The sequence below is a fragment of the Scyliorhinus torazame genome, chromosome 14, assembly GCF_047496885.1.
Source record: "Scyliorhinus torazame isolate Kashiwa2021f chromosome 14, sScyTor2.1, whole genome shotgun sequence".
Lineage (NCBI taxonomy): Eukaryota > Metazoa > Chordata > Chondrichthyes > Carcharhiniformes > Scyliorhinidae > Scyliorhinus > Scyliorhinus torazame.
In genome coordinates, this window is record NC_092720.1 from 47,628,116 (window position 1) to 47,655,346 (window position 27,231).

General features: G+C 56.2%; 1 protein-coding gene across 12 annotated transcripts in view; it reads left to right on the forward strand.

Annotated features, from left to right (window-relative positions):
* tnk2b (tyrosine kinase, non-receptor, 2b) overlaps positions 1 to 27,231 on the forward strand; it is a 543,428-nt gene that overhangs the window by 283,033 nt on the left and 233,164 nt on the right. For 9 of the 12 annotated variants that reach the window (XM_072474111.1, XM_072474108.1, XM_072474115.1 and 6 more), the window contains exon 1: positions 1,620 to 1,887. The exons of the other annotated variants lie outside the window; for them this stretch is intronic. Coding sequence is in view for 8 of the 9 variants with exons in the window: in XM_072474108.1 (XP_072330209.1) it covers positions 1,804 to 1,887 (84 nt within the window). In the remaining variant the exon portion in view is untranslated. Of the gene's footprint in view, positions 1 to 1,619; positions 1,888 to 27,231 lie in introns of those variants that run through there. 12 annotated transcript variants of the gene reach the window in all.

Below are 27,231 nucleotides of genomic sequence, written 5' to 3' on the forward strand. Positions count from 1 at the left end.
TGGACACTAAGGGCAATTTATCATGACCAATCCACCTAACCTGCACATCCTTGGACTGTGGGAGGAAACCGGAGCATCCGGAGGAAACCCACGGAGATATGGGGAGAATGTGCAGATCCGGCACAGTGTTCCAAGAAAGTTCTTCTAATTGTGTTGCAAATTGAAATTAGATTTTTTTCAGGAGCATGGAAGGGTGAGTTGAGATTGTCACCTGTGTGGCACACAACTTAGTTAGTGTAAAATCGCCAATGATGTAAATACATGGATTGTAACCACAGTTGATTCTGCATTGTCCCTCCCCATGGACATTTGTGTATTTGAACTTGTGTCTTGGATATTTTGAACTTAACTCCTCAAGTGCAATCTCTGACTAAGCTACCAATATCGAATTGTAAAATATTAGCTTTAATCAATGTTTATTATTATTAATGTGCGGCAGGCTGTCTTGATTTGATGAATTAAACCTATTAGAAGTACTCCTCATTTGTAAAACCTTTATTTTTAAAAACAATTCAGTGTATGTAAACCAAGAGGATTATGTTGAATCTGGCATCTCTAGTTGCCCAGGCTTTCTGGTCTATCACATTTATCTGATAATCCCGAAGGTTGATAAGAGAGAAAAGCTTATTTTTTTTTAGTTGATATATTTTTACAAGATTATTAGAACGAGTCCTAATTTAAAACATCAAGTCCACAGCAGGTCTCATTACAAAACCACCAAAGGTGACTCTCGATAATGCAAGGGACTTGAGTTTTTTTTCCTGTATATGTGGTGGCTGATGGTGTAGTTTTGATGTGACGATGTTGTCGAAGTGCAGAATGTTGTAGGAGTATGATGCTTTGAGTTCACTTTTTAAAATCATCTAGCCAAGGTAAATTAACTAGTAAAGAGCTTCAAGTGCCAAGATGTTTAAAGATTATTTTCTTGTGTTAGCAATTATGCTGCTGTGCTGGGTAAATGACCCAGATTATCACTATAGACATTGGCAGCCAGTTTTTGGTTGCTGGTAACCAAACTAAACAGGCACAAGTGGCATTGAAGAAATTCACTATTCTAGAAGAATGGCTGTTTTTAGCAGTTCAAACTATAAACCGTGTCTTTTTCTGGTTTAATAAGCTCTGATTGAATTGTTGTTACTGCTTTGTACAATGGAATGGCCTCTTTTCTCTTTTTGCTCCTTCCAATCAAGCCATTAATGAAGCATAGTAATTTTCCCAGTGAGCTAGGCAGTACTCAGCACGGTGTGACACTGTAGGCTGTGTGTTCATCCGTGTTCAAGTGTATGGTATACAGTCACAGCTGCCTCGCAAAGGACAAAGCCAGTTACAGAATGCATACGAGCTGAAAATAAATTGATACAGAGAATCGAAGAGTGATAGGCAATAAAATATTATAATTTAAAAAAGAGAGAAGCAGACCGATTGAGGTAATGACATAGAGAGACTATGACACAGGAATATGTAGTGAGAGAGTTTACGTTATGTGTGAGAGCGACAAAAGGATGGATCGACAGAGGGCGTGATCATGTGTTTTTAATGCAGCATCTCTAAACCAGTAAAGCAGAAGCTGAATGGTTTAAAAGCAGCTGATGCAGCCGAGAGGTTGTGTGTGTGGGAGAGGGGCACACATATTCAATGTGTGTTTGTGGCGCTGTGTCAGTAAATGTTGTGCAAAACATTTGGGGACTTACAATTGCAGCACAGAGGGAGAAACCCAAAGGGAAAAGAGTGGTGGAGGACAGTAATTGGAAAGTGAGCAATGCGTTTTTAATATAGCATCTTTGAAAGCAGCTGCATTTTCTCATGTCATTGTGGAGAACTGAAATAAATCACCCAGATATGAACGACCAGTCAGAATACCAGCGGCTATCAAGTGAGGAAGAAGAGGTAATTGTAAAATAATTTTATACCCTTGCAAAAAGTGTATTTTTTAATGAAAATTCTGCAGCAATGTAGGATTACGCTGACTGTCTTTCATGCTTTGGAAATATTCTAGTCCCAGGTCATTGGGATGAGATGCACTTGACAAAAGGCAAAAACTAACTTAAATTTTCAATTTGAACATTTTATTTTTACGTAAAGAAAGATTTTTGTTCTGGAATGTTATTAAATGTTTATGGGATGTAAGGTTGTTGGCAAGATCAGCATTTATTGCCCATCCCTAATTGTCCTTGAGAAGGTGGTGGTGAGTTGCCTTCTTGAATACAACTGAGTGCCCATTTCAGAGGACAATTAAGAGACAGCCACATTGCTGTGGGTCTGAACACATATATAGGCCAGACTGGGTAAAGATGGCAGATTTCCTTCCTAAAAGAACATTAGTGAACCAGAGAGGTTGTTTTCCTGACAAATCTGATAGTTTCATGGTCATCATTACTGATGCTGGCTTTTTATTCCAGATTTATTTAATTGTATCTCCAGATCATCAGTCCAAGCCTCTGGATTACTAGCTCAGTAACATAAACACTATACCTCCAAATAAAACAAAATTACAATTTTTATTTTATTCAGGAAATATTGCAGTTGAAGATGTGTCCATTTTGTTTTTGTGATCCAACTATTTGGCTCTAGCAAATTTAAAACTGGCTGATTTTGGGGCTGGTTTGTGTCACATTGTCCTGTACATTGGATAGATTGGGAGCTTGACTTTTGATTGATTTTTAAAACATGAATGTAATTCACTGGCCAACATAACACTTCAAAAGGTTATTATATTCTGCTGCTGTCTGCAGAAAAGTCCTGAGGGACAGATCACGTGAACCAACTTCCATTAGGTTTGCTTTATGATTGAGAAATTAATCACTTGCTTCTATTTTGCACTGATTATTTTCCTATTAAATAAACTCTGAGGTTCTTCTCACAGCTCGCGAGCATGGCATGATAATTTGCTTCGGTTAATTTGTTTCCCCCCATTTAGCTTGAGTGAAATACATGCGTGTTTAGTGACTATAGTGAGTAAAGATATTTGTCTCCAGAAAAATACATCGATGAGTTAAACATGTTGGTTGATCAAAAATCATTGGCCTCCTGTTCATTTATGTTGTAGTTGAAGTCTGAAGAACTCATCGTCATGAAAGAGTTAAATCATTCCAACTGTTTCTCCCACTACCTCCCCACTAATTCTTCAATTTTAATGATTCCTCCAGGGCAGCAGTAAGCCTGTTGCCATAGAAATTGTCACTGCAAATTTAGTTTAATTCAGACACACGGAATTCCATTCAATGTTCATATAGATAGTCAAATTAAATTCAAAATGACCCTCAATCATCATTCCAGGTTAAAACAAAAAGGTGGAAAATAATACATTTCCTTATTCAATATTTTATCAGACTGCGATTATCATGACATATTAGCAGTGATTAGCTTGATTGGAAGAAAGCAGTTTGTTGTGAAATTGCTCTGTTCCTCCTTCTGATCTAATAACCTAGGGATGATTGAAATTAAATTGGAACAGTAATTGTTCATTGCAGGGTTGGCAGAATGCACTCGCCTCAATATTGGGTTAAGCAGTGGTGTAATAACTTGTTGGTGACAACCTACATCGGGATGGTATAGCTATTCTGAAGCATTAAAAAAAAATCTGAGTACCCAATTCTTTTCTTTCCCAATTCAGGGGCAATTTAGCGTGGCTAATACACCTACCCTGCACATCTTATTGGGTTGTGGGTGTGAGACCCACGCAGACATGGGGAGAATGTGCAAACTCCACACGTACAGTGACCTGGGGCCAGGATCGAACCGGGTCCTCGGCGCCGTGAGGCAGCAGTGCTAACCACTGCTCCACTGTGCCACCCTAGGTATTCTGAAGCATTAATCCATACCTTTGGATTACTATTATAACACTATCATTATTCTCACAGTACCTTCATTGCAATGTTAATGAAAGCCTACTTGTGACACTAATAAAGATGATTATTATTATTATTCCACTGTCTCCATGTGAACATATAAAATCCTCTCTTTTTCTGAACAATCTTCACTTGGTCGTTTTTGGTGGTTCACAATAGAATACATGCCCCAGTATTTTGTCTGTTTTGACCGCAATTGAAACACTAAACCAACCTAATAGGTGGAGGTTTACTTTTTTTTCTGATTGGCTCACTGATTTTGCTGTAGAAAATCAGATCAGGAAACTGGACAAAGAAAGTGTTGGCTTCCTTTCAGTTACATATGACACCTCCTTGCTTGCACCTCAACAAACATGCAAAAAAGAAAGAGCTAAATTTCAATTTACTTCCGTAACACCAGTTGCAGATTTATGGCCCTCCTACTATGAGAGCCACCTTGGCCCTAACCTGCCCATTCCTCCTTACTGCTCCATTTTCTCGCATGTCTTGCATTCGCCTTCTACTTGTTCCCAGGCCTCTGTTTCTTAACAAACCAAAGGCCTGCCACTCAGTCCCCGGTCTATATTAAATTTAAGTGTCCTGCTCACATGTGGCCTGGACTTTTTCCGACAATTTGCTCTCAGCCTTGTGCTTGCCTTATATGTGACACCATAATAGGTTGACTAGTAATTGGAAAAATTATGCTTGTGTGTTTTGCTGTTTTGTTTATCAGAAGGAAATGGGCAGTGAATGGATTAGACACTGGGGGCGGGATTCTCTCACCCCGTGGCCGGGTCAGAGAATTGCCCCAGCGAATCGCGCCACGCCGCCCCGACGCCAGTACGCTGATTTTCCGGAGAGCGGAGAATCGCCGCCATTGGCGCCGGCGCGGCGCTAGATGGGGGCCGCTCTACGGAGCCCCCACCCGGTGATTCTCGGCCTGTGATGGGCCGAACGGCTGTACAAAAATACTCGAGTCCCCCGCCGCCGTTCTAACCTGGTCTTACCTGGCGGGACTTTGGTGTTAATGGATCCGAGGGTGGCCTGGGGGAGGGGGGGGGGGGGGGGTCCGACCTATCGGCGGACCGGCCTCTTGGGCTGGGTGCCTCTTTTGTTCCGCGCTGGCCCCTGTAGCCCTCCGCCATGTTGCGTCGGGGCTGGCACTGAGAAGGGAGCCACCGCGCATGTGCACAATCGCGCCGGTCCCACTGCGCATGCGCGCGTTGGCACCGCCCCCACTGCGGATGCGCAGACCCGCAGCGCCCAACTGACGCCGGGGATTGGCAGCTGGAGCGGCGTGGGTCGCTCCAGTGCTGGCCCCCTGTAAGGGTCAGAAAAACCGCTGATCCTGAGGCCACGTTGACGCCGTCGAGAAACGGGACGGCGTTTACGACGGCGTCAAAACTTAGCCTCAGGATCAGAGAATCCCGCCCGGGTTTTCATCTTAGTTCAAATTGTTTCTAAGCTGTTGTGATAAAAGTATTTTCAGACTGCTGGCTGTAAGGGCTTGATGTAAAATGCATTGGGAGAATCTATGGGAGTGAGAGGTCTGATGATATACTTTATCCAAGCATCTAATATACTTATCCAAGCACCTGATATATTTTATCTAAATACCTATTTGTCGTGAGTGAGACTACACAAATAGCATTGGCATCACTGCCAGTTTGATCCGAACCGACATGTGCAGTTTTCGTCAAGTGGCGAAGGATATAGTAATCAGGAGTAGGAGCAGGAGTGTTATTTTTAATTTCTCCTCCCTAAAATGAATAATGAGTGCTGCTTTCGCTCGTGTTGTCCTTTGTAACTACTGTTCATTTTCAGAAAATATAAATTTCTAACATTTGGGTGCAACTTAATTCTAGATCCAAGCAACATTCCTGAATCACTAGAATTTATCAAATAATCTAAATTAGTCTTCATCTTCAGACCTGTAACATAAATCGACCCTTCGTGCCCTGTAGTGTGCCATTTCAACAAATAATTCACCAGGACATGGGGTGCGATTCTCCACTCCCGCGACTATGTGCCCACGCCGCCGTAAACGCCGTCGAGGTTCACGACGGCGCGAAACGGCCCCGACCTCGACCGATTCAGGGCCGAAAATGGGCTAGGATCGGGGCCACGAGAAACTCGGGGGGCATGTCGCTAAAGCAGCGTCGTCAGCGCGCGCCGGGCATTGGCGCTGCATAAAAGCCGCGGCGTGTCATCCGCCGCCTAACTGGCATCACCAGCGCATGCGTGGTTGCCGTCCTCCCTGAGACCGCCCCGCAAGAAGATGTCGGATGGATCTTGCGGGGCGCGGAGGAAAGGAGGTCCTCCTTCAGAGAGGCCGGCCCGCCGATCTGTGGGCACCGATCGCGGGCCAGACCCCTTTTGAGTCCTACCCCGGTGAAAGAACCCCCCTCGCCCCCCCCACAGGCCGACCCCCCCCCCAGCGTTCCCGTGCTGTTCCCGCCAGCAGCGACCAGGTGTGGATGGCGCCAGCGGGAAGCCGTCGTTTTGGGCAGGCCACTCGGCCCATCCGGGCCTGAGAATAGCGGGGGTGGAGGAGAATCGCCATTTTGGGCGATTCACCAGGACTGTGCCGCGCAGAACTAGATAGTGCCGATCCCGCCGCTTGGGTGCCCCAGGCGATTCTCCCAAATGGCGCAGCATCGGAGAATCGCGCCCATGGGCGAGATTCTCCGACCCCCCGCCGGGTCGGAGAATCGCCGGGGGCTGGCGTGAATCCCGCCCCCGCTGGTTGCCGAATTCTCCGGCACCGGATATTCAGCGGGGGTGGGAATCGCGCCGCGCCGATTGGCCCCCCCCCCCCCCCCCCCGCGATTCTCCAACCCGGATGGGCCGAAGTCCCGCCGCTAAAATGCCTGTCCCGCCGGCGTAGATTAAACCACCTACCTTACCGGCGGGACAAGGCGGTGCGGGCGGGGTCCTGGGGGGGGGGGGGGCGCGGGGCGATCTGGCCCCGGGGGGTGCCCCCACGGTGGCCTGGCCCGCGATCGGGGCCCATTGATCCGCGGGCGGGTCTGCCCGATGGGGGCACTCTTTCCCTTCCGCCTTTGCGACGGTCTCCACCATGGCGGAGGCGGAAGAGACTCCCTCCACTGCGCATGCGCGGGAATGCCGTCAGCGGCCGCTAACGCTCCCGCGCATGCGCCGCCCGGAGATGTCATTTCCGCGCCAGCTGGCGGGGCACTAAAGGCCTTTTCCGCCAGCTGGCGGGCGGAAATCAGTCCGGCGCGGGCCTAGCCCCTTAAGGTTGGGGCTCAGCCCCCCAAGATGCGGAGCATTCCGCACCTTTGGGGCGGCGCGATGCCCGACTGATTTGCGCCGCTTTGGGCACCAGTCGGCAGACATCGCGCCGATACCGGAGAATTTTGCCCCATGTCTCTATTAAATTAAAACCCAAAGCATATTATTCCTCACTAGTGAAAATTATATTGATGCGGAGCTATTTTTTTTAAATTTAGAGTGCCCAATATTTTTTTTCATTGAATGGAAATTTAGTGTAGCAAATTCACCTACCCTGCACATCTGTTTGGATTGTGGGGTGAGACCCACGGGGAGAATGTGCAAACGCCACACAGATAGTGACCCGGGCCGGGATCGAACTCGGGTCCTCAGAGCCGTGAGGCAGCAGTGCTAACCACTTCACCACCGTGTTGCTCTGATGAGGGGGTATTAATGGAATATGGCCACTGGATGCATGAGAGATGCACATTCTGTGTATTGTCTCACTTAGTATAAAATAAATCCTCTGCAAGGGGTCCAAAACTTGGATCTTGACAATATACTTGTGTAAGAGAATCTACTTATATGAATATTTGTTTTTGTAAGTTAACGTCTGTGGAGTGGGCTACAGGTACTATTGATTGAATGGAGATTGTAACATTTAAGGTGGAAAATGTACCTTGATTGGATACATTGGGTCTTGCCTAAGGGCAGGGACAGAAGAATCCTGTTGCAAAATATTAACAGGTCACACAAATCAATTCAAGGGGCAGAGTGAACAATTGTGGTGTGGAGATTGGAGTTAAGAGAAGCCAAGGCAGTTATCAACCCAGTGAAGCTGAAGTGGACAACAGTCATTAGCTCCATGAAGCTGGGCGTTGGGACAAAGGAAAACCCATAAGCAGTGGGTTCTGCTCAGAGTAGCTTGAGAGCTCGAACTTTGCTAGTAACGAGATGCTGGATGCAGCCTTGTTGATCAAGACTAGTGGGATGCAGTTTTGGGAGAAGAGATTGAACAACTAGCAGTAGCAGTCATTGGCGGGGTCTGAGTTGGAGCAGCTTTTGAGGGAAACCAGAGGCACGATTTTCAAAAGACAGGAGCTTGATTCCCTCAGGAGGAATTCAGAGCTTTAAAGAAATTTTGTGGATCATTGACGTCTGGGTGGGTTTCAGAGAAGATTTGGGGGACCTGTCTTTTGTTTACCATTTAATGTGCAGTTTCTGGTGTGTGTGAGGCCACAATTTGCCTGTTAATTCATGTTTAACTCATGTTAATTCTGCACGTTAGAGCATAAGATAAATAGTGTTGATTGCTTTGCTGACCTTTGTATACTAAAAGTTCTTCTGTTGTTTAGAACCATTGGATCTGGGGGCATTATCCTCTTAGTAAGAAAATGTCTACTTTAAAACAGAAGTTACTGGTCTGTAACCCAATCATAGTAAAATTTGGGTTTCCCATTGGGGATCGTAATAAATATTGCAGGTCTGGATTGGGATGGTAATATATAGTATCGACTGTTAAAGTTACTGTTCATACGTAGAGAAAAGGGTTAATCTGAAGCCTGTCTTATTCTTAATCCAGAATTATTGACAAAAGTGCAGAGTACAGGCATAGATTCTTATTGTAACCCCCAACCCAGTGTGAACTGTATTTGGCGCACTTGCAGTAATTCCTGAATTTTTCTCCAATTGGTGGCAGTTGCTCTCAATTACAAACTTAAAGCATGTATGTGCTGCATTGTAGCATGACTGCAACATCAATATAAAGGTGTACACGGCTGTGGTCAGTTTTTATAAATGGAAAATGGTCCCTGTTGTGCAATAAACTAGAGGCCCCTTTGGGAAGAATACATCTTCACTGGTTCAAGCTTGGCGATTAAGCAAATTAAGCAATGAACTAGGGTAGACTTTAATCTAACAGTACTCCTTGTGAAGGACAGAATACCCCCTCACCTCATTTAAAAAAAATTGTATTTGGGTAATTGCTAGTTTTTTTTGTGGCGAAAATATTTTTTAAACGTTGTTTAAAGGTAACATTAGGTAACTTTCATATTTCTATCTATTTGACAGCCCTACCGAGTGCTTATTTCTTATCTGTTAAATGAAAGGCAAACTTTATGGTGAACTTCACAAAGATATCTGCATTTTGTGTCTCCACGTGGCATCAGCATCCTGTTGTATGTTTTCACTATGGTAGAACAAAGAACAAAGAAAAGTACAGCACAGGAACAGGCCCTTCGGCCCTCCAAGCCCGTGCCGACCATGCTGCCTGACTAAACTACAATCTTCTACACTTCCTGGGTCCGTATCCCTCTATTCCCATCCTATTCATGTATTTGTCAAGATGCCCCTTAAATGTCACTATCGTCCCTGCTTCCACCACCTCCTCCGGCAGTGAGTTCCAGGCACCCACTACCCTCTGTGTAAAAAAACTTGCCTCGTACATCTACTCTAAACCTTGCCCCTCGCACCTTAAACCTATGCCCGCTAGTAATTGACCCCTCTACCCTGGGGAAAAGCCTCTGACTATCCACTCTGTCTATGCCCCTCATAATTTTGTACACCTCTATCAGGTCGCCCCTCAACCTCCGTCGTTCCAGTGAGAACAAACCAAGTTTATTCAACCGCTCCTCATAGCTCATGCCCTCCATACCAGACAACATTCTGGTAAATCTCTTCTGCACCCTCTGTAAAGCCTCCACATCCTTCTGGTAGTGTGGCGACCAGAATTGAACACTATACTCCAAGTGCGGCCTAACTAAGGTTCTATACAGCTGCAACATGACCTGCCAATTCTTATACTCAATGCCCCGGCCAATGAAAGCAAGCATGCCGTATGCCTTTTTGACTACCTTCTCCACCTGTGTTGCCCCTTTCAGTGACCTGTGGACCTGTACACCTAGATCTCTCTGACTTTCAATACTCTTGAGGGTATTATGGGATACAATGGTTTTATATCAAGTGTGCAAAAGGTACTTGAGGCATTCAATACTGAAAATGTGAAAATAATTTTGTGATCAGAAAAGTGCCTGAGATATATTTAGAAATGTAGAGTTGCAGCAGTAATTGGAATGTTCAATGCCAGAATTTAAGATTCGCTTGGTTAATGTTTTGATTTGGAGTCAAACTGAAGCCTGTGATAGTTTTGGCTGCAGCATGAAAACCATAGCTGTGTGATTTTGTCTTGTTTGCCTGTGAGAAGTATTTGTGAGTGCAATTTTAGTACTATTTTTGATAGTGAATATTTATTTTTGATTGAGAACAAATATTTACTTGTGACGTTCTTTATGATCAAACTGAACCTTAGTGTTAATATTCTCTCAAGTTTTGAAACATTTTCCCTTGAATTTCTACTGAGGGAAAAACTGCAATTCCAACTATTTTCTCTCATATTCTTTATACCTGATGTTCATAGCTACTTTGTTTGCATTTTTCTTCGACTTTAATTAATTTGGCCCTTGCTCTTTTTGTTATTATCTATTTCTGTGTGTACATCGGTCTGGCTTTTTTTTTTGCCTGCCTCCTAAATCATGATTTATATTTCTGTTTTGCTCTTTCTCTACACCCGCTCTATCTTGCTTTCCTTCCTTTTCCCATGTTTTTCTCTCTGACTCATTGTCTATCACTATAAGTTATTATACTGATTGTCATGGTTTATAGAATTACTTGGAGAAAGTGCAGAAGATTTTGCTTCAAAGAACCTTTCCAATGGGAATGTCTGCCAATTTAACCTAATCTGACATTTCTGTAAATAATTTTACTTTGCGCTAACCAGGCCTGTGAGTCTGGATTTGATCAAAACTCAAAGATTATATAACTGCAAGGAAATGTAACACAACACAGGTTTCAGCCTGCTCTTCACCTTTGGTTAATTCAAATCACCTCAAAATACTCTGTAAGAAGGATAATGGGCTTCAAGAGGACATAATCAGCCTGGTAGGGTTCCTCGGGGTAGCGTCCTATGCCCAACCATCTTCAGCTGCTTCATCAAGGAATTCCCTTCCATCATAAGGTCAGAAGTGGGGATGTTTGCGGATGACTGCACAATGTTCAGCACCATTTGTGACTCCTCAGATCAGATAATAAAGTAGTTCATGTCCAAATGCATCAAGACCTGGACAATATCCAGGCTTGGGCTGACAAGTGCCAGACAGTGACCATCTCCTACAAAAGAGGATCTAACCACCACCCCTTAACATTTAATGGAATTATCATCGCTGAATCCCCCACAATCAACATCCTGGGGGTTACAATTGATCAGTAGCTGAACTGGACTAGCCATATTAATACTGTGGTTACCAGGCAGGTCAAAGGCTAGGGATCGTATGATGAGTAACTCACCACCTGACCTCCCAAAGCCTGTCCACCATCTACAAGGCACAAGTCAGGAGTCTAATGGAATATAGCCTGGTTGAGTGCAGCTCCAACGACAGTCAAGAAGCTCAACACGAGGGCGGCATGTGGCGCAGTGGTTAGCACTGGGACTGCAGCGCTGAGGATCTGGGTTTGAATCCCGGCCTTGGGTCACTGTCCGTATGGAGTTTGCACATTCTCTCCATGTCTGCATGGGTTTCACCCCCACAACCCAAAGATGTGTAGGTTAGGTGGATTGGGCACACTAAATTGCCCCTTAATTGGAAAAAATAAATAAATAATTGGGTACTCTAAATTTTGAAAAATAAAATAAGAAAAAAAAAGCTCAACGCCACCCAGGAAAAAGCAGCCGCCCTTGATTGCTCCCCCTTCCATAAACATTCAAACCCTCCAAATGGTGGCAGCCGTGTGTACCATCTACAAGATGGACTGCAGTAACTCACCAAGGTTCCTTGGACAGCATCTTCCAAACCATGACCTCTACCATCTAGAAGGATGAGCAGCGATACCTGGGAACCCCAGCACCTGGAGGTTCCTCTCTAAGTCACTCACCACCCTGACTTGGAAATATATTGTCGTTCTTTCACTGTTGCTGGGGCAAAAACCTGCCACTCCCTCCCTAACAGCACAGTGGGTGTACCTGCGCCTCAGGGACTGCAGCGGTTCAAGAACTCAACTCACCACCACCTTCTGAAGGGCAACGAGGGATGGGCAATAAATGCTGGCCTAACTACTGATGCCCACATCCCATGAATGAATAAAATCAATCCAGATATGTTACAGTGGAAATTGTAAGGTAGAGCAGTGTGAAATGATACAACTTGGTAGGAAGGAGAGGCAATACAAAATAAGGGGTGATGCACAATCAATAACCTCAGAAACGAGATTGGAGACAATTGAAGGCTTTAATATGCTAGATGTTTCCCCCAGCAGCGCCGGTACAGAAGGAAGCTGCTGGGGCAGCACGGGCTCTTATACCCCGCCTTGCAAGGCGGAGCTAACATTCACCCCTGTTAAAAAAGAGTCTGGCGGGGGTGGTGGCTTCGTACTACAACGTGGTAGAAGTTATAGTCATGAAGGTACCGTAATGCCTCCGTACAGCGTTTTGTCTCATTACAACTTTTAACTATTTACAACAGTAATTTACATTTCAAAAGGAAGCAATTAGTTGATCGGGAGCCCAGTTCGTCCTCTGCGATCGTCGTAGCTTTGTTAGTGATGTCGGTGGAGGTTGCGGGTCTTGATGAAGTGGAAAAATCGAGTGACCCCCGGGTGGCAGAGGTCCTCGTGGAGGGCTCGGAGGCTGTCCACTTGTGCGTTGGCACATGTGCCGCGGGATAGGGCATCAGAAGGCTCGTTTAGCTTCCCGGGATGATACAAGATCTCATAGTTGTAGGTGGAGAGTTCGATCCTCCACTGTAGGATCTTGTTGTTTTTTATCTTGCCCCGTTGTGCATTATCGAACATAAAAGCAACCGACCGTTGGTCAGTGAGGAGATTGAATCTCCTGCCGGCCAGGTAATGCCTCCAATGTCGCACAGCTTCTACTATGGCCTGGGCCTCCTTTTCGACTGAAGAATGGCGGATTTCGGAGGCGTGAAGAGTGCGTGAGAAGAAGGCCACGGGTCTGCCCGCTTGGTTGAGGGTAGCTGCCAGAGCTACATCGGACGCGTCGCTCTCGACCTGGAAAGGGAGGGACTCGTCGATGGCGTACATCGTGGCCTTTGCAATGTCTGCTTTGATGCGGCTGAAGGCCTGGCGGGCCTCTATCGACAGGGGAAAAACTGTGGATTGGATCAGTGGACGGGCCCTGTCCGCACAGTAGGGGACCCACTGGGCATAGTAAGAAAAAAAGCCTAGGCAGCGCTTCAGGGCCTTGGAGCAGTGAGGGAGGGGGAACTCCATAAGGGGGCGCATGCGTTCAGGGTTGCGGCCCATCACTCCATTACGCACTATGTAGCCAAGGATGGCTAGGCGGCCGGTGCTAAACACGCATTTATACTTGTTATACGTTAGGTTAAAGATTTTTGCGGTTTGGAGGAATTTTCGGAGGTTGGTGTTGTTGACCTGCTGGTCGTGGCCGCAGATGGTGACATTAATAAAGGTACGGGAATGTGGCCCGTAAACTGTACCGGTCAACCATTCGGTCCATCTCTCGCTGGAAGAACGAGACCCCGTTAGTGACACCGAAGGGAACCCTTAAGAAGTGGTAGAGCCGCCCATCTGCTTCGAAGGCAGTGTATTTGCGGTCACTAGTGCGGATGGGGAACTGGTGGTAGGCGCACTTAAGATCCACCGTGGAGAAGACCTTGTAATGCGCGATCCTGTTGACCAGGTCGGATATGTGGGGGAGAGGGTACGCGTCGAGCTGCGTAAACCTGTTGATGGTCTGACTGTAGTCTATGACCATCCTATGCTTCTCCCCGGTCTTTACCACCACTACTTGAGCTCACCAGGGGCTGTTCCTAGCCTCAATGACACCTTCCTTCAGTAACCATTGGACCTCTGACCTAATAAAAATCCTGTCCTGGGCACTATACCGTCTGCTCCTGGTGGCGACGGGTCTGCAATCCAGGGTGAGGTTTGCAAACAGGGAGGGCGGATCGACCTTGAGGGTTGCGAGGCTGCAGACAGTGAGGGGTGGTATAGGGCCGCCGAATTTGAAAGTTAGACTTTGGAGGTTACACTGAAAATCCAATCCTAGGTGTGTGGCCGCGAAGAAGTGGGGAAGGATGTAGAGTCGGTAGTTTTTGAACTCCCTTGGACTGTGAGGTTAGCTATACAAAACCCTTGATCTCTACTGAGTGAGATCCGGAGGCCAGGGAGATTAATGGGGTGGACAGGGAGAGAACAGCGTCTTACCGTGTTGGGGTGTATGAAGCTCTCCGTGCTCCCAGAGTCGATTAGGCAGGACGTTTCATGCCCGTTGATTAGCACCGTCGTCGTAGCAGTCGATAGTGTTCGGGGCCGAGACTGGCCCAGGGTCACCGAGGCTACTCGTGGCAGCAGTTGAATGTTTTCTTCGGGTGGTGTGTAGTCAGCCGAGCTGGGGTCCTGGGGGCCCATCCAAGATGGCGGCACCCATTGGTCGCACATGGCGGGGGGTGCACAAAATGGCAGAGCCCATCCATCGCCGGTAGCGTCTGCAGGACAAGATGGTGGCACCCGGAGGCCGCACGTGGCCCTGGAGGAGGAAGATGGCGGCGCCCGCTGGCCGCACGGGGACCATGGAGAGGGTTGTGGTGGCAGTCCGCATTTGCCACCGGAGACCGCAGCGACCGCCCGGGCCTTGCATTCCGCCACAAAGTTGGCCGCGGGGGGGGGTTCCACGCTGCCAAGGGGGCTGCCACGCGGTCTGGGACGTAAGCACGGGCGTTTCGGGAGGCCACATCCAGGGAGCTGGCAAGGGCCCGTGCCTCCTTGAGGCCTAGGGTGTCTTTCTCCAGCAATCGCTGGCGGATCTGGGAGGACAGCATACCTGCAACGAAAGCGTCCCGGATCAAAGGTTCTGTGTGGTCGCTCGCCGAAACTTGCGGGCAGCTACAGTTTCTCCCCAACACCAGGAGCGCACGGTAGAATTCTTCCAGCGATTCCCCAGGGATTTGTCGCCTCGTCGCTAGGAGATGTTGAGCGTAGACCTGGTTTACCGGGCGAATATAATGTCCTTTCAGCAGCTCCATTGCTGCACCGAAGTTGTCCGCATCCTCGATGAGGGTGTAAATTTCTTGGCTCACCCTCGAGTGCAGGATTTGCAGTTTCTGTTCTCCCGTGGGTGTGTTTTCGGCCGTTCCGAGGTACCCGTTAAAACACGCCAGCCAGTGCTTGAAGGTTGCTGCTGAGTTTGCTGTGTGGGGGCTGAGTTGCAGACACTCCGGCTTGATTCGGAGCTCCATTCTTTTAAATCTAGCGTATTAAATTGATGCACAATCAATAACCTCAGAAACGAGATTGGAGACAATTGAAGGCTTTAATATGCTAGATGTTTCCCCCAGCAGCACATATACAGAAGGAAGCTGCTGGGGCAGCACGGGCTCTTATACCCCGCCTTGCAAGGCGGAGCCAACATGCAAGCTTATCCAATGGAACAAGTACATTCTCCACCAATGGTATTCCCGCATTACTAGGTACCGTAATCCTCCTAACACAGACTACCACAAAGGGTACATGTAATTCTAAATTCGATGCCTTAGTGGAAGGTTTGTGAGCTCCTCTGGAAAATGGCATGGTCCGAATGAGCTGTATTGTTTCCAGGAATTCCCATGGAACATAATTAGGGAAGTGGTGGGAGAATGTTCGTCAATCTACCTACATGTACACAGCTGCAACATATTCTGTTTGTGGCCGAGGGCAAAGACTCACTGTACTTTCGTATAATTTTCAAACCTGCAGATTATTTTCCAAATCTTTATGTCTGGGTAATTTCTGAAGGTGGTGAAAAGCAATTACTCTAACACTGTTAAATCAATACAAATTTCTGCAAACAAGAGTGTAGCGAATTCTTAAACCAGTGAAGCAATTCCCCACAAATTTCACAAGATTCTGTGCTCCTGAGTAACTTGTTATGAGCTACCTTATCAAAGACTTTCTGAATATCCAAAGAAAGAATAAATATTTGGAAAATAGACTTTTCCAAGGTCAGAAATACTCCTTCCAGGAGAAGCAGTGAATTACATGGCCTACTTTCAATTTAATTTGCTGCTCTCTGTGTGGTTTCCTCTATGTCCATACGGAGGTTGGATGACTGCTTTGTAAAATACCTCCGGTTGGTCCACAAGTATGACCCTGAGCTTCCCGTAGCTCATCAGTTTAATTCTCCATCTTGCTCTCATGCTGACATCTCTGCCTTACTACAGTGTTCCATTGCAGTTGATTGTAAGCATAGGGAACAATACCTCAACTGTCAAGAGTGCACTTTACAGACTTCAGGGGCGTCATTCTCCGACCCCCCAGAGGGTCGGAGAATGACCGTTGGCCGCCGTGAATCCCGCCCCCGCCGGTTGCCGAAGTCTCCGAAGGGAGAAAAGTCGGCGGGGCGTTAATGGCGCCGCTGACGTCGGAGAATGTCACGGGTCTGCGCAAGGCAGCCGATTTTGGGCTTGTCGATATTCTCCCTTCCGGATGGGCCGAAGTCCCGTCGACGTGATGACCGTTCACGTCGACGTAAATCAAACCTCCTTTTCATCGGCGTGAACCTGTGCTCCAGGTTCACGCCGACCAGCGTGGAGGTGAGTGACGGCCTGGGGGGTTGGCCGCTGGGCAGGCGATGGCGTGGCCGCAGTCTGAATGTGTGGGGAGAGGTGTGTCTCGGGTTGTGTGTGTGTGCGCGCGGCGGGGGGGGGGTGGTTAGAGTGGGCTGGGCTCCGGGGGAGTGCCGGGAGTGGGGTCCGTGCCGGGGAGGAGGATAGGGGGTCCGTGCCGGGGAGGAGATTGGGGTCCGTGCCGGGGAGGGGGATGGGGGGGGGGGGGGGCTCCGTGCCGGGGAGGAGGATGGTGGGGTCCGTGCCGGGGAGGGGGGTCTGTGCCGGGGAGGGGGATGGGGGGTCTGTGCCGGGGAGAGGGATGGGGGGTCCGTGCCAGGGAGGAGGATGGGGGGGTCCGTGCCGGGGAGGAGGATGGGGGGGGGGTCCGTGCCGGGAAGGAGGATGGGGGGGGGTCTGTGCCGGGGAGGAGGATGGGGGGGTCCGTGCCGGGGAGGAGGATGGGGGGTCCGTGCCGGGGAGGAGGTTGGGGGGTCCGTGCCGGGGAGGGGGATGGGGGGGGGTCCGTGCCGAGGAGGGGGATGGGGGGTCCGTGCCGGGGAGGGGGATGGGGGGGGTCCGTGCCGGGGAGGAGGTTGGGGTCCGTGCCGGGGAGGGGGATGGGGGGGTCCGTGCCGGGGAGGAGGTTGGGGTCCGTGCCGGGGAGGGGGATGGGGTGGTCCGTGCCGGGGAGGAGGTTGGGGTCCATGCCGAGGAGGGGGATGGGGGGTCCGTGCCGGGGAGGGGTGTGGGGGGGTCCGTGCCGGGGAAGTGGATGGGGGGTCCGTGCCGGGGAGGGGGGTCTGTGCCGGGGAGGGGGATGGGGGGTCCGTGCCGGGGAGAGGGATGGGGGGTCCGTGCCAGGGAGGAGGATGGGGGGGTCCGTGCCGGGGAGGAGGATGGGGGGGGGGTCCGTGCCGGGAAGGAGGATGGGGGGGGGGGTCTGTGCCGGGGAGGAGGATGGGGGGGTCCGTGCCGGGGAGGAGGATGGGGGGTCCGTGCCGGGGAGGAGGTTGGGGGGTCCGTGCCGGGGAGGGGGATGGGGGGGGGGGTCCGTGCCGAGGAGGGGGATGGGGGGTCCGTGCCGGGGAGGGGGATGGGGGGGTCCATGCCGGGGAGGAGGTTGGGGTCCGTGCCGGGGAGGGGGATGGGGGGGTCCGTGCCGGGGAGGAGGTTGGGGTCCGTGCCGGGGAGGGGGATGGGGTGGTCCGTGCCGGGGAGGAGGTTGGGGTCCATGCCGAGGAGGGGGATGGGGGGTCCGTGCCGGGGAGGGGTGTGGGGGGGTCCGTGCCGGGGAAGTGGATGGGGGGTCCGTGCCGGGGAGGGGGGTGGGGGGGGTCCGTGCCGGGGAAGTGGATGGGGGGTCCGTGCCGGGGAGGAGGATGGGGGGGGGTCCGTGCCGGGGAGGAGGTTGGGGTCCGTGCCGTGGAGGAGGATGGGGGGGGGGGGGGCTCCGTGCCAGGGAGGAGGATGGTGGGGTCCGTGCCGGGGAGGGGGATGGGGGGGGGGTCTGTGCCGGGGAGGGGGATGGGGGGTCCGTGCCGGGGAGAGGGATGGGGGGTCCGTGCCGGGGAAGTGGATGGGGGGTCCGTGCCGGGGAGGAGGATGGGGGGGGGTCCGTGCCGGGGAGGAGGTTGGGGTCCGTGCCGTGGAGGAGGATGGAGGGGTCCGTGCCGGGGAGGAGGATGGGGGGGGGGTCCGTGCCAGGGAGGAGGTTGGGGTCTGTGCCGGGGAGGAGGATGGGGGGGGGGTGGCTCCGTGCCAGGGAGGAGGATGGTGGGGTCCGTGCCGGGGAGGGGGATGGGGGGGGGTCTGTGCCGGGGAGGGGGATGGGGGGTCCGTGCCGGGGAGAGGGATGGGGGGTCCGTGCCGGGGAGGAGGATGGTGGGTCCGTGCCGGGGAGGAGGACTGGGGGGTCCGTGCCGGGGAGGAGGTTGGGGTCTCCGTGCCGGGGAGGGGGATGGGCGGTCCGTGCCGGGGAGGGGGATGGGGGTCCGTGCCGGGGAGGAGGTTGGGGGGTCCGTGCTGGGGAGGAGGATGGGGGGGGTCCGTGCCGGGGAGGAGGATGGGGGGGGGGGGTCCGTGCCGGGGAGGAGGTTGGGGTCCGTGCCGGGGAGGAGGATGGGGGGGTCCGTGCCGGGGAGGAGGATGGGGGGTCCGTGCCGGGGAGGAGGTTGGGGGGTCCGTGCCGGGGAGGGGCATGGGGGGGGGGTCCGTGCCGAGGAGGGGGATGGGGGGTCCGTGCCGGGGAGGGGGATGGGGGGTCCGTGCCGGGGAGGGGGGTGGGGTCCATGCCGGGGAGGGGGATGGGGGGTCCGTGCCGGGGAGGAGGTTGGGGTCCATGCCGGGGAGGGGGATGGGGGGGTCCGTGCCGGGGAGGAGGTTGGGGTCCGTGCCGGGGAGGGGGATGGGGTGGTCCGTGCCGGGGAGGAGGTTGGGGTCCATGCCGGGGAGGGGGATGGGGGGGTCCGTGCCGGGGAGGAGGTTGGGGTCCGTGCCGGGGAGGGGGATGGGGTGGTCCGTGCCGGGGAGGAGGTTGGGGTCCATGCCGAGGAGGGGGATGGGGGGTCCGTGCCGGGGAGGGGTGTGGGGGGGTCCGTGCCGGGGAAGTGGATGGGGGGTCCGTGCCGGGGAGGGGGATGGGGGGTCCGTGCCGGGGAGGGGGGTGGGGGGGGTCCGTGCCGGGGAAGTGGATGGGGGGTCCGTGCCGGGGAGGAGGATGGGGGGGGGTCCGTGCCGGGGAGGAGGTTGGGGTCCGTGCCGTGGAGGAGGATGGAGGGGTCCGTGCCGGGGAGGAGGATGGGGGGTCCGTGCCGGGGAGGAGGTTGGGGGGTCCGTGCCGGGGAGGGGCATGGGGGGGGGGTCCGTGCCGAGGAGGGGGATGGGGGGTCCGTGCCGGGGAGGGGGATGGGGGGTCCGTGCCGGGGAGGAGGTTGGGGTCCGTGCCGGGGAGGGGGATGGGGTGGTCCGTGCCGGTGAGGAGGTTGGGGTCCATGCCGGGGAGGGGGATGGGGGGGGGTCCGTGCCGGGGAGGAGGTTGGGGTCCGTGCCGTGGAGGAGGATGGAGGGGTCCGTGCCGGGGAGGAGGATGGGGGGTCCGTGCCGGGGAGGAGGTTGGGGGGTCCGTGCCGGGGAGGGGCATGGGGGGGGGGTCCGTGCCGAGGAGGGGGATGGGGGGTCCGTGCCGGGGAGGGGGATGGGGGGTCCGTGCCGGGGAGGAGGTTGGGGTCCGTGCCGGGGAGGGGGATGGGGTGGTCCGTGCCGGTGAGGAGGTTGGGGTCCATGCCGGGGAGGGGGATGGGGGGGTCCGTGCCGGGGAGGAGGTTGGGGTCCGTGCCGGGGAGGGGGATGGGGTGGTCCGTGCCGGGGAGGAGGTTGGGGTCCGTGCCGGGGAGGGGTGTGGGGGGGTCCGTGCCGGGGAAGTGGATGGGGGGTCCGTGCCGGGGAGGGGGATGGGGGGTCCGTGCCGGGGAGGGGGGTGGGGGGGGTCCGTGCCGGGGAAGTGGATGGGGGGTCCGTGCCGGGGAGGAGGATGGGGGGGGGTCCGTGCCGGGGAGGAGGTTGGGGTCCGTGCCGTGGAGGAGGATGGAGGGGTCCGTGCCGGGGAGGAGGATGGGGGGTGGTCCGTGCCAGGGAGGAGGTTGGGGTCCGTGCCGGAGAGGAGGATGGGGGGGGTCCATGCCGGGGAGGGGGATGGGTGGGGGGGCCGTGCCGGGGAGGAGGTTGGGGTCCGTGCCGGGGAGGAGGATGGGGGGGGTCCATGCCGGGGAGGGGGATGGGGGGTCCGTGCCGGGGAGGGGGATGGGGGGGGCGTGCCGAGGAGGGGGATGGGGGGTCCGTGCAGGGGAGGAGGTTGGGGTCCGTGCCGGGGAGGGGGATGGGGGGTCCGTGCCGGGGAGGGGGATGGGGGGTCCGTGCCGGGTAGGGGGGGTCCGTGCCGGGGAGGGGGATGGGGGGGTCCGTGCCGGGGAGGAGGTTGGGGTCCGTGCCGGGGAGGGGGATGGGGGGGGTCCGTGCCGGGGAGGAGGTTGGGGTCCGTGCCGGGGAGGGGGATGGGGGGTCCGTGCCAGGGAGGAGGATGGGGGGGCCGTGCCAGGGAGGAGGATGGGGGGGGGGGAGGAGGATGGGTGGGGGGGCCGTGCCGGGGAGGAGGATGGGGGGGTCCGTGCCGGGGAGGAGGATGGGGGGGTCCGTGCCGGGGAGGAGGATGGGGGGTCCGTGCCGGGGAGGAGGTTGGGGGGTCCGTGCCGGGGAGGGGGATGGGGGGGGGGCGTGCCGAGGAGGGGGATGGGGTGTCCGTGCTGGGGAGGAGGTTGGGGTCCGTGCCGGGAGGGGGATGGGGGGTCCGTGCCGGGGAGGGGGATGGGGGGTCCGTGCCGGGGAGGGGGATGGGGGGTCCGTGCCGGGGAGGAGGTTGGGGTCCGTCCCGGGGAGGGGGATGGGGGGGTCCGTGCCGGGGAGGGGGATGGGGGGTCCGTGCCGGGGTGGAGGTTGGGGTTCGTGCCGGCGAGGGGGTTGGGGGGTCCGTGCCGGGGAGGGGTGTGGCGGAGGGGTCCGTGCCGGGGAAGTGGATGGGGGGTCCGTGCCGGGGAGGAGGTTGGGGTCCGTGCCGGGGAGGAGGATGGGGGGGGGTCCGTGCCGGGGAGGAGGTTGGGGTCTGTGCCGGGGAGGAGGATGGGGGGGTCCGTGCCGGTGAGGAGGTTGGGGTCCGTGCCGGGGAGGAGGATGGGGGGGTCCGTGCCGGGGAGGAGGATGGGGGGGGGCCCGTGCCGGGGAGGAGGTTGGGGTCCGTGCCGGGGAGGAGGATGGGTGGGGTCCGTGCCGGGGAGGAGGTTGGGGTCTGTGCCGGGGAGGAGGATGGGTGGGGTCCGTGCCGGGGAGGAGGTTGGGGGGGGGCCCGTGCCGGGGAGGAGGTTGGGGTCCGTGCCGGGGAGGAGGATGGGTGGGGTCCGTGCCGGGGAGGAGGTTGGGGGGGGGCCCGTGCCGGGGAGGAGGTTGGGGTCCGTGCCGGGGAGGAGGATGGGTGGGGTCCGTGCCGGGGAGGAGGTTGGGGTCTGTGCCGGGGAGGGGGATGGGGTGGTCCGTGCCGGGGAGGAGGTTGGGGTCCGTGCCGGGGAGGAGGATGGGGTGTCCGTGCTGGGGAGGAGGTTGGGTGGGGGGGGGTCCGTGCCGGTGAGGAGGTTGGGGTCCGTGCCGGGGAGGAGGATGGAGGGGTCCGTGCCGGGGAGGAGGATGGGGTCCGTGCCGGGGAGGAGGATGGAGGGGTCCGTGCCGGGGAGGAGGATGGGGGGGGGTCCGTGCCGGGGAGGAGGTTGGGGTCCGTGCCGGGGAGGAGGATGGGGTGTCCGTGCTGGGGAGGAGGTTGGGTGGGGGGGGGTCCGTGCCGGTGAGGAGGTTGGGGTCCGTGCCGGGGAGGAGGATGGGGGGGTCCGTGCCGGGGAGGAGGATGGGGGGGGGGGGGAAACCGTGCCGGCGAGGAGGTTGGGGTCCGTGCCGGGGTGGAGCATGGGGGGGTCCGTGCCGGGGAGGAGGATGGGGGGTGGTCCGTGCCGGGGAGGAGGATGGGGGGTGGTCCGTGCCGGGGAGGGGGATGGGGGGAGGGGGTCCGTGCCGGGGAGGAGGATGGGTGGGGTCCGTGCCGGGGAGGAGGATGGGTGGGGTCCGTGCCGGGGAGGAGGATGGGGGGGTCCGTGCCGGGGAGGAGGATGTGGTGGTCCGTGCCGGGGAGGAGGATGGGGGGTCCGTGCCGGGGAGGAGGTTGGGGGGTCCGTGCCGAGGAGGGGGATGGGGTGTCCGTGCTGGGGAGGAGGTTGGGTGGGGGGGGGTCCGTGCCGGGGAGGAGGATGGGCGGGCAAGTGAGTTGGTCCACCTGGCCAGGTGCCAGCCTCCAACAGTTGGACCCATGCGGTCCATGCCACCTGGCTTGGGGGGAAGGAGGGGATATGGGCAATGATGACATGTCGTCGTTCCCCCCCCCCCACCAGGCCGTCATGTTTTCCGATCATCCAGTGATGTTGGCCGCCGTGGCGGCAACCGCTAATGTCCATGTTGCCCTGGATGAGGAGGAGGAGGAGCGTGCCAGAGAGGCGGCGCAGGCTGCCGCAGAGGGGCAGGCGGCAGCCGCCCAGGCTGGAGGGACACCTTACCGACAGAACGAGGGGGAGGAGGACGTCGCGGCCCCACGGCAACGGAGGCACCCGAGGGCGCCCCGTGTACACCGGCCCCGGCAGTTATACCAGGACCTCACGGACTGGGAATGCAGGAGGAGACTCCGGATGAGGCGGGAAACCGTGGCACACATCTGCCACCTGCTGGCACACCTGTCACCGCGTGGCACTGGCGCGGGACACCCTCTCCCCGTGTCCGTCAAGGTTACGGTGGCCCTGAACTTTTATGCAACGGGGTCATTCCAGGCACCGAGTGGGGACCTGTCCGGCATATCGCAGACATCGGTGCATCGGTGCATCCGGGCAGTGACAGATGCCCTATATGCCATGGCGCACCGCTACATCCGCTTCCCTGTGGACCGGGCCAGCCAAGATGCCCGGGCCGTGGGCTTCTCTGCCGTGGCCGGGTTCCCCATGGTCCAGGGCGCGATCGATGGGATGCACGTCGCCGTGGGGCCACCTGCAGATAACAGGGCCGTGTTCACCAACAGGAAGGGGACCTATTCGATGAACATACAGGTGGTCTGCGACCACCGCATGATGATCCTGCAAGTCTGCGCCCGTTAGCCAGGCAGTGTACACGACTCATACGTGTTGTCACGGTCATCCATCCCCGGCATGTACGAGGGACGCCATCCCCGGCTGAGGGGCTGGTTGCTGGGCGACAGGGGCTACCCATTGCGATCGTGGCTGATTACGCCTGTACTGAGGCCACGCAATGAGGCGGAGAACCGCTACAATGATGCCCATGTAGCGACAAGGGGAGTGATAGAGAGATGCTTTGGCGTGCTGAAGATGCGTTTCAGGTGCCTGGACCTCTCTGGGGGCGCCCTCCAGTATCGGTCAGATAGGGTCGGCCGCATCATTGTGGTGTGCTGCGTCCTGCACAACATAGCCCAACAGAGGGGCGATGTGCCGCAGGCAGAGGAGGGCGGAGTGGAGGAGCAGCAGGAAGAGGCGCAGTCCTCCCCAGATGAGGGGGATGGGGGCAATGGTCAGGGCAGACGGGCTAGACACAGGCGGGTGGCTGTCCACCGTTACCGGCTGGCCCAGAGGGCACGGGACAGACTGATAGCCGCCCGCTTCACTGACTAGATGGGCGTGGGAATCGGGTAGTATGGCCACAGACCGCACACCATGGCAACAGCCGACCACCCACACCCCCCACCCATCCACCCACCCAGCACCCTCACCCCCCTCCCCAACCCCACCCACCCCACCCGCATGCACACCACCCCCCCTCATTGCCGATCCACCTGCGGCACAACGGCCGGGCTCACACAGTTGCGGGTGGACGCGTGTCTATTGCAGGCCATGGAGGATGATGACAACCCGCCCTGCGGTGAGCTCCTGGCTCCACATCGTTGGACTATGCCTGACCCATGGCCACAGTACCACCATCCACCCGGACCATCCCTGCATGCGGCTGTGACACTGCAGCGCACGGTCCCGTCCTCTGCCCGGGGGGATGTTGATGGCGGGCCAGGGGGAAGGGGGCAGACTCAGCTGGGGCTGAGGTAAGACTACCCCTCACACACACACTTGCGCTCAACGTACATGACACCTCCGCACGCTTTGGACAGAGCACAAAGGCAGCTTCTGTAGGTGTAACATTGACTTTAATAACCAAACGAGTTCATGCACGTGCCCTAGCCCCTAAAACTCATCTGTGCCCTGCACCTGTGCCAACTTACTCAGTGTATAATTGTTTGGCCTTACGGGCCCTTTGACTACGTCTACGTGGTTCGCCAGACGGTACAGCAGAACTGGAGGTGGACACCTGTGATTCCTGCCCTCTGACACTGGATCCCTTTGGCGGCCGTTTCCTGGGGCATCCTGGCCAAGATGGGCCAGGCTGCGGCCCGGGCGACTGGGATGGCGAGCTGCCAGCCTGTCCTGCCCGTTGCCCACCCGATGCACCTGGGACGGAAGGGGGGGAGTCCGAGGTGTCGCGGTGTACTGGGACCTCCCCTACAGAGGGAGCCGGGACGGACCACACCATCTCCTCCTCCCTCGGGGTGCCCGATGGCCCCCAAGCCTCTACATGGGTGGGGGATGCGAACGGACTGGCCATCCGACGCCCCCCGACATCTGGCGCTGCCAGTCCTGGAGGCCCGTGCTGGTATCGACAGGGTTCTGCAGGTTTGCAGCCATGGAGCCCAGGGGGTTGGCAAACCCTGTCTGTGACATGGCCACTGGCGCCGATGCCCTCAGCGATGGTCTGCTGAGACTGGACCATGGCCTGCAGAGACTGGGCCATGGCCTGCAGAGACTGGGCCATGGCCTGCAGAGACTGGGCTATGGCGTTGAGCGCCTCTGCCATCTGGCGCTGGCACTGGCTCATGGCCTCCTGTGAGAGGGCAGCCATGTCCTGGGCCACAGACGCCGCCTGCACGGAAAGCCCCAGGCCTCGCAAACCGTTCCCCATGTCTGACACCGTCGCACCCATTGCCTCCACCGCGGACGCCACATGTGCGGTGTCGGCCTGGGTGGCACTCATGACCGGCACCACTCCCAGCTCCTGGACGAGGGTGGACTCCTCCACCTGCGACTGCAGCCGCCGCAAGCCGGCCGTCACCCTCTTCGCTCGTCTCCGGGTCGGTGGTTCATAGAATTTACAGAATCATAGAATTTACAGTGCAGAAGGAGGCCGTTTGGCCCATCGAGTCTGCACCAGCTCTTGGAAAGAGTGCCCTACCCCAGGTCAACACCTCCACCCTATCCCCATAACCCCATAACCCAGTAACCCCACCCAGCACTAAGGGCAATTTTGGACACTAAGGGCAATTTGTCATGGCCAATCCACCTAACCTGCACATCTTTGGACTGTGGGACGAAACCGGAGCACCCGGAGGAAACCCACGCACACACGGGGAGGATGTGCAGACTCCACACAGACAGTGACCCAAGCCGCAATCGAACCTGGGACCCTGGAGCTGTTAAGCAATTGTGCTATCCACAATGCTCCCGTGCTGCCCTATCTATGTGTGGGTGTGGTAACTCCAGGAACCCGGGATCCATCTGGGCGGCAGATGTTCGTTTGGGCTGGGCTGCCCTCCGACCGCCCGGCCCCTCTGCTGCTCCTACCTCCACCTGCTGTACCGGGACGGCTGTGTTGTGCGCACCAGTCAGTGTACCAGACGCCTCATCACTAAAGTGCCCAACCGAGGTGAGTGTTTCTGCGATGGTGGAGGGTGTTGGTGACAGCAGTGGCGTTGTGTCGTGCTCTTCGTCCCACTCTGAGTCCATGGCACTTTGGGGTGGGGGTTCGTCTCTACCCATCCACTCTGAGTCACTGTCCGGTATTTCGTCTTCCTGGGTAGTGCTGTCCTGGGTAGGGGTGTCCTGGGTAGGGGTGTCCTGGGTAGGGGTGTCCTGGGTAGTGGCGTCCTGGGTAGTGGCGTCCTGGGTAGTGGCGTCCTGGGTAGTGGCGACCTGGGTAGTGGTGACCTGGGTAGTGGTGTCCTGGGTAGTGGTGTCCTGGGTAGTGGTGTCCTGGCTCGGATGTGACGGGGGCCTGTGGCTGCCCCCCTCGTCGCTGGGTGGCACACGCCTGCGTCGTCGCTCCCGCAAGTGACGGGGGTGTCGTCTCCCTGTTGCTCCAGGTCTCTCCGTCTCCCGTGGTGTGCGAGGGGCATCCTGCGGGCGCCGCATGCCGGAGGGTCCGGGTCTCTCCGTCTCCCGTGGTGTGCGAGGGGCATCCTGCGGGCGTCGCATGCCGGAGGGTCCGGGTCTCTCCGTCTCCCGTGGTGTGCGAGGGGCATCCTGCGGGCGTCGCAGGCCGGAGGGTCTGGGTCTCTCCGTCTCCCGTGGCCTCCGAGGGGCATCCTGCGGGCGTCGCATACCGGAGGGTCCGGGTCTCTCCGTCTCCCGTGGCCTCCGAGGGGCATCCTGCAGGCGGTCTGCATCTGCGGGGATGGGTGCCTCGACGTTTGCTCCTGCGATACACAATGAAGCATGCATGGTTCGACACGCAGGCAGTGATCAGGTGATATGAGGGAGGGGGGATATGGGGACGGGCTGTCGGTGGCTCACTTGCTAGTACGCCCCCGACCTCTGCATCAGCAACGGTCCTCAGGTCCGCCAGCCAGTTCCAGGGCCCTTTCCTCCTGTTCGGCCAGTGGCCTCTCATCAGTGGGGCCTCCTCCAGCCCTCACATGCTCCATATTGTTGTGTGCGTGCTTCTCCTGAGGCGGGGGGGGGGGGGGGGGGTGGGGGTGGTGGCAGGGGTAAAAGGCAACAGTGTTAGGCAGGTATATGAATGCACGCCATCGGTTGCGCGTGCATTGCAGAGGTTAAGGTTAGGGCTGGATTCACTTGGGGATATGGGGGAGGGGGGATATGGGGGAGGGGGGATATGGGGGAGGGGGGATATGGTGGATATGGGGGAGG